At 36.0% G+C, this 12,900-nt stretch overlaps 1 protein-coding gene across 1 annotated transcript; it reads left to right on the top strand.

Annotated features, from left to right (window-relative positions):
- The first annotated feature begins 4,151 nt into the window (after positions 1–4,151).
- LOC125209281 (karrikin insensitive 2 receptor IA-like) lies at positions 4,152–10,474 on the top strand. The gene is made up of 2 exons (XM_048108886.2): positions 4,152–4,680; positions 9,876–10,474. Exons 1-2 carry the CDS (start codon positions 4,310–4,312, stop codon positions 10,318–10,320), a joined length of 816 nt encoding a protein of 271 aa, XP_047964843.1. The 5' UTR covers positions 4,152–4,309; the 3' UTR covers positions 10,321–10,474.
- Positions 10,475–12,900: the final 2,426 nt, after the last annotated feature.

The following is a 12,900-nucleotide window of genomic DNA, read 5'->3' as shown; positions in this document are numbered from 1 at the left end:
ACTGCCCTTTTTCTTTATGTAAATGCAGTCACCAAACTTTGACATTATGAAGCCAATTCTCATCATCTGTTCATCAAACTTCTTATTCCACTGCCTAGGACTTTGTTTAAGTCCATAGAGGCTTTCCTTTAGCAAGCAGACCTTATTTTCTTCTCCAACCTTCACATAACCCTCAGGCTGATCCATGAAAATATCTCCTCAAGGTCTCCATTGAGAAAAGCAGTCTTCACATCAAACTGCTGTAAGTCCCAATCAAGTTGATTCACCACAACAAGCAATATCCTAATAGAAGTGTGCTTAACAACAGGGGCAAACACCTCATTAAAATCAACATCTTGAACCGCGTTCAGTTCCTTCCGCTGTGCATTGAAGCAAGTGAAATCCTTTATTTCTCTAAAGACTCTGATAACTAGCCAGTATATTGTATGGTCCCCGACTCGAGTCATTGTGATTGAGCCATTCTATTCATGTATTCAACGTTTATACTCTACAGACAGAAAGTTCAACCATTAAAATCCTTCTTTTCGTATTCAACCCACATTCTTAATATCCACCATAGTCACGGTATATCGAACTTTGCTATAATTAGCAAAGTTGGGTCGTGACAATCAAACAAATCTGGTTAAAAATTAACCCTAATTATTGTATTTCTTACATACTTTTCAAACTTATCATCAAGAATCATAGTCCAATGCCATAGTGATATCGAATTCCGAACTTTGTTTCTCTATTTAAAAAGTCAAGAACTGCGAATTAAAATAAACTTGAAATAAAAATCCTAGTTTCAATCAAATTAAACAGTCAACACATAATGAAGGGACCAAACCACTGTCTTACTTTGGATTGGTGTTCATCCCCATTGTGGACCACCAAAAGACACAGCTTCCTAACACAACGAATGGAGACCACCAACCATTCAGAATGGTGCAAATAATCTGGGATCACGTGGGAACCCGCCTACCACCAACAACTGCGGGACCACCACCAACGTTGTGCACTCGATCAAGATTCAAGTAACAAATAGGAAATTTGTCAAATGTTTGTAGGATTTTTTAAATTTAAGAGGTTTTAGTATCTCAAATGTAAAATATTCATTTCCCGATTAGTTCTAGCGTGGAGTGTTTGGCCAATTGACACTGTAATAATCCACATAGAAATTTCACACATAATGGGCAACATATGATCCACGTATATTAAATTGACACGTAAGAATGACTGTTTGCCAAGACAACTCATCGTAAAAAAAAATATAAACAACACTTAAAATTTGTGATATAATTAAATATTATAAAGTTTAGAAAAAAGTCAACTAATTGACAAATAAAGCTCTTTTAATTTTGTGTAAATTGGGAAAAAAACCATACTGCAATCTGTGATTTCATGCAATTTATCTGCTCTAATCGACAATGAATTATCAGTTGCTAATCAGTAATCACCGTTCCCGATCGTTACTCAGAAAAAAAGGAGCAATCGCAATTGATCGACGCCGCTGGCGTAATTTATTAGTTATACCGCCGTAATTTTGTGTTAATAGGGATGATTTGTGATAAATGTTCGACTGTAAGGATTTTGAGCTAGAGTTGTTATTTTGAGCAAATTAATATGTCTGGTAAATGCATTTTAAATCATTTTTTCTTCAGTTTCTTTTATTTCATTCAATTTGAATATATTTGTGTTCGCTCCGTGGTGAATTCTTTGCCTAATATATTACTCCATCTAAGTTGAACACGAAGAAGACCTCCGGGTACTTATCAGAGTAAGTGCTCGTGTGCTTAAAATTACACATTAAAATTCGTGTCAATTGACAAACCCAAAAGGCCTATTTTTAGAGTATGGTTTTTAATTTTTATAAAGAATTAATTATGAATAATGCCAAAATAATGACACGAGCACAATCTTTAATTGAAATTAATTGATTTAATTTTGATTTATCTTTGTTTGTTTTGTAGTTGATCGAGATGAAAGGCTATTCTCTAACTATTATTGATGAAAACTATGAAAAATTTGAAGATTTTATATAATTCTATCACTAAGAACAAAAAATATCTAAAACTTAAAATCATTTTATTAAGAAAATTTTTATTACAAGAGATTATTTTCAAAAGTTTTTAGGCCCGAACCAATGGGTTAACCTGGAACCCGGCGGGTTAGTGTTAAGGTTGAAAATTTATGACCCAGAAAATTCATAACCTGAATAGCCCACACCCAAATAGCCCGGCAACCCGAGTGGCTTGGCCCGAACCCGAACGGGTTAGCCCGATTGACATCCCTAGTAACATGTCAAGTTTGGGTAGCATAACTAAAGGAGTGATCTTTAACTAGGCGTGCTAGAGCAATTAATGCGGGGCTCGTAGAAATGGTTCAAGGCAAACCAAACGATAGAAATGGATTGTTTTGATGCATTTAATTCTCCGAAAAGGCAAACCAAACACCTTACACTCCATTTATTAATGTTAATAATATGGGAACAACCACTTCTATATCGACAAAATGATGATCCCAACTCCTCTATAAAGGAGTGAATAACTCTCCTTCCTTACAACGAGTAGCTCATTTAGATGGTATCAGAGCGGATCCAGAGCGGACCCAGATCGCAGATGAGTTTCTTTATTGCAAGTATGCAAGTCCGACGATCATTCTAGCTCACACATTACAGGCATGTATTGAAACCCTTCTTTGTCCATATCAATTAAATGATGATCTAGTTAGATACTTCCTCCGTCCCACTTTAGTTGTCCCGGTTGAGTTCAGCAAGAGTTTTAAGAAATATAAAGGAAAGTTGGTGAAAAAAGATAGTGGAATGTGGGTCATACTTTTATATATTAGTTTTATAATAAAATGTGAGTGGAAAAATGTGAGTGGAATGTGTGGCCTATTACCAATTATGAAATATTCCAACCGAGACTACTAAAGTGGGACACCCAAAAATAGTAAACCGGGACTCCTAAAGTGGGGCAGAGGGAGTATTATTTAAAACCGTATGAATACTAAAAATATCCAAAAAGAAAAATAATTCATTCAGTATTAGTGGAACAACTTAGAAAATGGGAAGAGAGGAGTATTTTTTTGTTACTAACAAGACAATTTATTATACCACTGATCTACTGATCAAAGCTTTAAGTATGGGTAGAAGAGGTATATAACATTATTCCGGCGTAATACAATCCAAAGAAGATAAGAGCATACACTGAAATAAATTAAATTGAAAATACAAATCGAAACTTTAAATCGTAATGGAAAATAAGTCGAGTCGAGGTGTCCTCTTTGCGCACGAGATACGCCCTGATAGTGCTCTCGGATTGGCGTGTCATCCTAAAGACAAAAGGCTTCGTCTCTGAAGTAGGAGCGTCTCTAGCAGCAGAGCTCTGACGGACTGAATAATGGCAAGGAAATAACTTTGACAGAAAGACAATGCTGTGGGGACTGGGGAGAGAGTTTGCTATGAAAAGAAAATGTGTTAGTTGTGTGTTAGAATGCATAGATGACTACCCAATTATAAGTGGATGTAGTCAACACAAACATTAAGTCGGGCTTGACTGTAACCGAGGGTTACAAACCGTTACTTCTTTCCATCATTAATTCAGAATTAACATAACTCAGTATTAGTTTTTCCCTTTGGTGTATCCGGTATCGTGAATCGATATTAATTCTTCCCTTTGGTTTCTAGATTATGAGATAGAACAAAAATGTCAGAATACATACAGCTAATAAAAAGCATACTATGCTAATACTTGTGATTTGTTGGAATTCAATGATAAATATGAAACCCCTACGTTTTTAAGTACATGAATTTAATATAGGAGTATTTATTAGATACTCCGAATTAAGATGAATGATCTGTTAATTCCTACAGTACAAATACCCTCATTTCCTTGTTATTTGTTCATTTTTATTTGGCATTGATTTAATCAATATAATGGAAATCGAAATAATTAATTAATGATAAATCTTAATTTTATATACTACTATAAATTTATAAATATAACAAATGAAATAAATTAATAAAATATGAAATCCATCACAAAAACAAAATTAAAACATTTAATAAGAAACGGGTTAAAATGAAATAGTGATATTCACGATTATTCACAAACAATTAATTATCGTATGTATATGTATTGAATCATCATTATTCACTATTAATTGCTAAAAATATCAAAGGAAAAGATTCTGACGGAGCATCAATTCATCACTTTCATTAAAGCTACAGCCAAAACCAGGCCACAAATCCCTAACTCAACATTCCTCCATTTCCCCAAACCGATTCACAAAACAAAATTGACAAAAAATAAAAATAAAAACAAAGCAAATGGCGAACTCGATCGCAGCAGCGCACAACGCCCGCGTGCTGGGCAGCGGCGACACCGTGGTGGTCCTAGGGCACGGGTTCGGGACCGATCAGTCGGTGTGGAAGCACCTCATCCCGCACCTGATGGACTACTACAAGGTGATCGTGTACGACCACATGGGCGCCGGCACCACCAACCCCGATTACTACGACTTCGACCGTTATTCCACCCTTGAAGGCTACGCCTACGATCTCCTCGCCATCTTAGAGGAGTTCGGAGTCCAAAAATGCATCTACGTCGGCCACTCGCTCTCCTCCATGGCCGGCGCCGTCGCTTCCATTTTCCGCCCCGATCTGTTTCACAAGCTCATCATGCTGTCCGCCTCCCCAAGGTGATTTCATTTTAATTACAATTAATTGTTTTTATTTTAAAATTTTATAAAAGGGGACCAAGGAAGTAGGTTTGGATTCTCTCACTCATTAATCCTCCTAACTTTTTGTTAAATTACTAAATGGGTGACTATGACTTACTATTAAGTTATTATCATATGAATATTTATGTAAGATTAATTTGTGAAATTCAATTTAATGAATCAAATGTGATAGGAACAAATCCTACATATACACGATTTGGAATAATTATAATAGACAAAATCAAATGTTATAATTCTTTCAATTTTTTTAATGGTTGGAATATTAGAATTTGATAAGACTTGATGAATTATGAAGTAACTGATAGCTTTTATTTGAAAATAGATTAAATTTAATTAGAAATTGATGAGACCATGAAATAATGGAATGGAATGGAAAATTATACGAAGATTTCTATGATGATTAATGAGAATGTAAGATTTCTATGATTGCTTTACACATGCTATGATCTTTTAAAGTAACAATACTAAAATATGGAATCGTTCTTCTGGCGCATCTAGGGCATTATAACCCTAGCTTATATTTGTAGTGAATATTAGATCCTTTATTTTTTATTTAGTCTCTCAATAAATAGAAACTCTCTTATGGTATCTATACTTATTTCTAAAACAAATTTGATACAATTTAGCTCAAGCTTTAATTTTGATAGGTTATTGAACACGGGGGGAAATAAATTCGATACAGTTTATCTCAAGCTTTAATTTTGATCGGTTCTTGAACAAGGGGGGAAATAAATTCAATACATTTTAACTCAAGCTTTAATTTTGATAGGTTCTTGAACAAGGGGAGGGGGGGAGTGGGAATAAATTTGATATAGTTTTGCTCAAGCTTTAATATTCATAGGTTCTTGAACACGTGGGAAATAAATTCGATACAGTTTAGCTCAAGCTTTAATTTTGATAGATTCTTGGGGGGGGGGGGGGGGGGAAATAAATTCGATACAGTTCACCTCAAGCTTTAATTTTGATAGGTTCTTGTTTAGCTCAAGCTTTAATTTTGATAGGTTCTTGAACACGGGGGAAATAAATTCGATGCAGTTTAACTCAAGCTTTAATTTTGATAGGTTCTTGAACATGGTGGAAATAAATTCGATACAGTTTAGCTCATGCTTTAATTTGATAGGTTCATGGAAAAGGGGGGGGGGGGGGGAGGATAAATTTGATACAGTTTAACTCAAGCTTTTTTTTAATAGGTTTGTGAACACGGGGGAATTAAATTCGACACAGTTTCGCTCAAGCTTTAATTTTGATACGCTCTTGAACGGGGGGGGGGGGGGGGGAGGGGATTCGATACAGTTTAGCTCAACCTTTAATTTTGATAGGTTCTTGAACACGGGGGGAAATACATTCGATACAGTTTAGCTCAATCTTTAATTTTGTTAGGTTCTTGAACATGGGGGGTGGGAGAGGGATTAAATTTGATATAGTTTTGCTCAAGCTTTAATATTGATAGGTTCTTGAACACGTAGGAAATAAATTCGATACCGTTTAGCTCAAGCTCAAATTTTGATAGGTTCTTGTTTAGCTCAAGCTTTAATATTGATAGATTCTTGAACACGGGGAAAATAAATTCGATACAGTTTAACTCAAGCTTTAATTTTGATAGGTTCTTGAACATGGTGGAAATAAATTCGATACAGTTTAGCTCATGCTTTAATTTGATAGGTTCATGAAGAGGGGGGGATGATAAATTTGATACAGTTTAACTCAAGCTTTTTTTTATAGGTTTGTGAACACGGGGGAATTAAATTCGACACAGTTTCGCTAATTTTGATACGCTCTTGAACGGGGGGGAGGGGGGAGGGAGGATTCGATACAGTTTAGCCTTTAATTTTGATAGGTTCTTGAACACGGGGGGAAATACATTCGATACAGTTTAGCTCAATCTTTAATTTTGTTAGGTTCTTGAACACGGGGGGTGGGAGGGGGATTAAATTTGATATAGTTTTGCTCAAGCTTTAATATTGATAGGTTCTTGAACACGTAGGAAATAAATTCGATACCGTTTAGCTCAAGCTCAAATTTTGATAGGTTCTTGTTTAGCTCAAGCTTTAATTTTGATAGGTTCTTGAACACGGGGGAAATAAATTCGATGCAGTTTAACTCAAGCTTTAATTTTAATAGGTTCTTGAACATGGTGGAAATAAATTCGATACAGTTTAGCTCATGCTTTAATTTGATAGGTTCATGAAAAGGGGGGGGGGGGGGGGGGGATAAATTTGATACAGTTTAACTCAAGCTTTTTTTTAATAGGTTTGTGAACACGGGAGAATTAATTTCGACACAGTTTCGCTCAAGCTTTAATTTTGATACGCTCTTGAACTGGGGGGGGGGGAGGGGATTCGATACAGTTTAGCTCAACCTTTAATTTTGATAGGTTCTTGAACACGGGGGGAAATACATTCGATACAGTTTAACTCAATCTTTAATTTTGTTAGGTTCTTGAACACGGGGGGTGGGAGGGGGGTTAAATTTGATATAGTTTTGCTCAAGCTTTAATATTGATAGGTTCTTGAACACGTAGGAAATAAATTCGATACCGTTTAGCTCAAGCTCAAATTTTGATAGGTTCTTGTTTAGCTCAAGCTTTAATTTTGATAGGTTCTTGAACACGAGGGAAATAAATTCGATACAGTTTAACTCAAGCTTTAATTTTGATAGGTTCTTGAACATGGTGGAAATAAATTCGATACAGTTTAGCTCATGCTTTAATTTGATAGGTTCATGAAGGGGGGGGGGGGGGGGAGGATAAATTTGATACAGTTTAACTCAAGCTTTTTTTTTATAGGTTTGTGAACACGGGGGAATTAAATTCGACACAGTTTCGCTCAGGCTTTAATTTTGATACGCTCTTGAACGGGGGGGGGGGGGGGGAGGGAGGATTCGATACAGTTTAGCCTTTAATTTTGATAGGTTCTTGAACACGGGGGGAAATACATTCGATACAGTTTAGCTCAATCTTTAATTTTGTTAGGTTCTTGAACACGGGGGGTGGGAGGGGGATTAAATTTGATATAGTTTTGCTCAAGCTTTAATATTGATAGGTTCTTGAACACGTAGGAAATAAATTCGATACCGTTTAGCTCAAGCTCAAATTTTGATAGATTCTTGAAAAAGGGAGGGGGGGGGGGGGGATAAATTTGATACAGTTTAGCTCAAGCTTTAATTTGGATAGGTTCTTGAACACGGGGAAATAAATTCGATACAGTTTAGCTCAAGCTTTAATTTTGATAGATTCTTGAACATGGGTGGAAATAAATTCGATACAGTTCAGCTCAAGCTTTAATTTTGATAGATTCATGTTTAGCTCAAGCTTTAATTTTGATAGGTTCTCTAACACGGGGGAAATAAATTCGATACAGTTTAACTCTAGCTTTAATTTTGATAGGTTCTTGAACATGGTGGAAATAAATTCGATACAGTTTAGCTCATGCTTTAATTTGATAGGTTCATGAACCGGAGGGGGGGGGGAGATAAATTTGATACAGTTTAACTCAAGCTTTTAATTTTTTTGATAGGTTCTTGAACACGGGGGAATTAAATTCGACACAGTTTAGCTCAAACTTTAATTTTGATAGGTTCTAGAACAAGGGGTTGGAGGGAATAAATTTGATACAGTTTATTTCATTGTTTAATTTTGATAAGTACTTGAACACGGGGAAATAAATTCGATACAGTTTAGCTCAAGCTTAAATTTGATAGGTTCATGAACCGGGGGGGGGGGGAGGATTTAATTTGATACAGTCTAACTGAAGCTTTAATTTTGATAGGTTCTTGAACACGGGGGAATTAAATTCGATACTGTTTAGCTCAAGCTTTAATTTTGATAGGTTCTTGAACATGGGTGACTATGACTTACTATTAAGTTATTATCATATGAATATTTATGTAACATTAATTTGTGAAATTCAATTTAATGAATCAAATGCGATAGGAACAAATCCTACATATACACGATTTGGAATAATTATAGTAGACAAAATCAAATGTTATAATTCTTTCAATTTTTTTAATGGTTAGGATATTAGAATTTGATAAGATTTGATGAATTATGAAGTAATTGATAGCTTTTATTTGAAAATAGATTAAATTTAATTAGAAATTGATGAGACCATGAAATAATGGAATGGAATGAAAAATTATACAAAGATTTCCATGATGATTAATGAGAATGTAAGATTTCTATGATTGCTTTACACATGCTATGATCTTCTAACGTAACAATACTGAAACATGGAATCGTTCTTCTGGCGCATCTAGGGCGTTATAACCCTAGCTTATATTTGTAGTGAATATTAGATCCTTTATTTTTTATTTGGTCTCTCAATAAATAGAAACTCTCTTATGGTATCTTTACTTATTTCTAAAACAAATTATACAATTTAGCTCAAGCTTTAATTTTGATAGGTTATTGAACACGGGGGGAAATAAATTCGATACAGTTTAGCTCAAGCTTTAATTTTGATAGGTTCTTGAACACGAGGGTAATAAATTCGATATAGTTTAGTTCAAGCTTTAATTATGATAGGTTCTTGAATATGGGGGGAAATAAATTCGATAAAGTTTAGCTCAAGCTTTAATTTTGATAGATTATTGAACAGGGGGGTGGGGATAAATTTGATACAGTTTAGCTCAAGCTTTAATTTTGATAGGTTCTAGAACACGGGGGCTGGGGGGAATAAATTTGATACAGTTTATTTCAAGCTTTAATTTTGATAAGTTCTTGAACACGGGGAAATAAATTCGATACAGTTTAGCTCAAGCTTTAATTTTGATAGATTCTTGAACATGGGTGGAAATAAATTCGATACAGTTTAGCTCAAGCTTTAATTTGATAGGTCCATGAAGGAGGGGGGGGGGGAGGGAATAAATTTGATACAGTTTAACTGAAGCTTTAATTTTGATAGGTTCTTGAACACGGGGGAATTAAATTCGATACAGGTTAGCTCAAGCTTTAATTTTGATAGGTTCTTGAACATGGGGGGAAATGAATACGATACGGTTTAGCTCAAGCTTTAATTTTGATAGATTATTGAGGGGGGGGGGGGTTGAGGATAAATTTGATACAGTTTTGCTCAAAACTTTAATTTTGATTGGTTCTTGAACATGGGGGAAATATATTAGATACAGTTTAGCTCAAGCTTTAATTTTGATAGGTTCTTGAACACGGGGGATTACTTCGGAGGGTTCGAGCAGGAGGACATCAATGAGCTATGCGGCGCGATGGAGAAGAACTACAAGTCGTGGGCGTCGGGGTTCGCACCCCTGGTGGTGGGGGGCGACATGAATTCGATGGCGGTGCAAGAGTTCAGCCGGACGCTGTTTAGCATGCGGCCGGATATTGCGTTGAACATGTTCAGGATGATATTCACGTTCGACCTGAGGCACTTCCTCGAGCGCGTGACTGTACCATGCCACATCATCCAGAGCTCCACTGTGCCGCTCGCGGTGACCGAGTATATCCACCAGAACCTCGGCGGGAAGTCCATCGTTGAGGTGGTCCCCACGGAGGGTCATCTGCCGCAGCTCAGCTCACCAGAGCTCACCATCCCGGTGCTGGTACGCCACATACGACATGATATTGCAGATGGTGATCATTGATGAGCAGTCGATCGAGAAATAAATGTTCGTGACATTTCATGTTTTGTTTTGGTTTATTTTTTCCATTTTAGCCTAATGGTGGGATACTGGATTATTTTGGCAACTTTCGTATGAGGAATATCAAGGGAACATTTCTTAAATTAGTAATGTTTTGTTTAGTACTAGTAAGAGGCTTCTTGGTATGATGGAATGGAATTGGGAGGGATTGGAATGGAGATGGGAATGGAATGAAGATGAGAATGAAATGGAATCCCCATTCCATTCTTTTGCTTGGTGAATGTGAGGAATACAAATAGAATGGAATTGTGTAGTGTGGGTGTGTGTGGTGTGTGCATAGTGCATAGTGTGTGCATAGTGTGTGTGGTGTGTGCAATGTGTGTGATGCACTATTTATTAGCACTAAAAATACCTGCAAGTTCACATGGTAGATCTAGTATAGCTAAAGGTCAGTATCAGATATCGAACACAGGGAATAAGATTGCAACTGACTATCATATACTAAGTGTCATATATTATCTAGAGACACAAAGTATTTTTTGTTTTGATTTTATAAACTAGACATAAATATAAACAAATAGCAGAAAGCATATAAACATATAATACAAAACAAGCGATAGAGTGTAGCATTTTAGGATAAAAAAACACAAGACACAGTCACGAGCTATTATCCAATCGACTTCCTTAAATTACGGTCTCTAGAGTTATTAAGTCAGTCAGAATACTAGAAATATCGAACATAGGGGATAAGATCTAGTATAGCTAAAAATACCTGCAAGTTCACATGGTAGATCTAGTATAGCTAAAGGTCAGTACCAGATATCGAACACAGGGAATAAGATTGCAACTGACTATTGAGTCATATATTATCTAGAGACACAAAGTATTGTTTGTTTTGATTTTATAAACTAGACATAAATATAAACAAATAGCAGAAAGCATATAAACATATAATACAAAACAAGCGATAGAGTGTAGCATTTTAGGATAAAAAAACACAAGACACAATCACGAGCTATTATTCAATTAATTATCCTATGTATATGTATTGAATCATTATTATTCACTATTAATTGCTAAAAATATCAAAGGAAAAGATTCTGACGGAGCATCAATTCATCACTTTCATTAAAGCTACAGCCAAAACCAGGCCACAAATCCCTAACTCAACATTCCTCCATTTCCCCAAACCTATTCCCAAAAAAAAATTGACAAAAAAATAAAAATAAAAACAAAGCAAATGGCGAACTCGATCGCAGCAGCGCACAATGTCCGCGTTCTGGGCAGCGGCGACACCGTGGTGGTCCTAGGGCACGGGTTCGGGACCGATCAGTCGGTGTGGAAGCACCTGATCCCACACCTGGTGGACTACTACAAGGTGATTGTGTAAGAAATACAAATGGAATGGAATTGTGTAGTGTGGGTGTGTGTTGTGAGTGCATAGTGCATGCTATGTGCATAGTGTGTGAAGTGTGTGCAATGTGTGTGCGATGCACTATTTATTAGCACTAAAAATACATGTAAGTTTACAGGGTAGATATAGTATAGCTAAAGGTCAGTACCGGGATATCGAACACAGGGAATAAGATTGCAACTGACTATCATATACTAAGCATCATATACTATCTAGAGACACAGAGTATTTTTGGTTTTGGTTTTATAAACTAGACATAAATATAAACAAATAGCAGAAAACATATAAACATATAATACAAAACAAGAGATAGAGTGTAGAATTTTAGGATCCAAAAACACAATCACGAGCTATTATCCAATCGACTTCCTTGAATTATATATGGTCTCTTGCCCCCCCACCCCCAAGGTGAAAATTCCACAAATGATGTTCTACTCATAGACAGGTAAGAACTGCAATTAAAGTACGAGACATGAAAGAAATTGATAAAACTCAAGGTTGAATCTTCAATATTCAATCTTCTCTTGCTTGGATCTGCAGAGCTCCGCTCCAGTGGGAGATGGAGGAATATTGTGTGAAATATGGGATGGAAGAAGGTGTACAGAGGGGGAAGGATTGAAGGCTCTGAGATCGAGAATGGTGAATTAGGTTAAGAGGTATTTATAGGTGGGAAAAAGGTTTATTTTTGATAATTTTCGTGCTCTACTACAAATGGGAGAGATTTGGGCAACAATTTATTCCTTGAATTTCCACCAGCTTTGACTGCACTGCGCAATGTTCGTAAAATGGTTATAACTTTCTCTACAGATGTCCGATTGAGACATTCAATGTATCCACGCGAAGCTCTTTCGAAGACAAAGATAATGGAATATAGTAAGCACTGATTGGACTTCAAACTTGCTGGCAGAATGGGCTCGAACAGAGGCTGCTGCACCTTGGCCTTTTTACACCTTTTTTCTATCATTTATCAACAAACACATCAAAAATATGCAATTTAAGAACATAATTTGTATGATTGACATTTAAATCGAGTCAAATCTTGCTCTTAAAAATATGCAAAATCCGTGTTTGTCGGTATTAAATCCATTCGGTAACATCTAATAAAATAGGAACAATACAGAGAATATTAGCATGATGGCCATGTATAAAATTACGTGTATAAATCGGGA

This window comes from Salvia hispanica, chromosome 3 (assembly GCF_029641045.1).
Source record: "Salvia hispanica isolate PSC_SH4W2 chromosome 3, Shi_PSC_v1, whole genome shotgun sequence".
NCBI classification, from domain to species: Eukaryota; Viridiplantae; Streptophyta; class Magnoliopsida; order Lamiales; family Lamiaceae; genus Salvia; species Salvia hispanica.
This window is presented reverse-complemented; position numbering and strand designations above follow the sequence as displayed.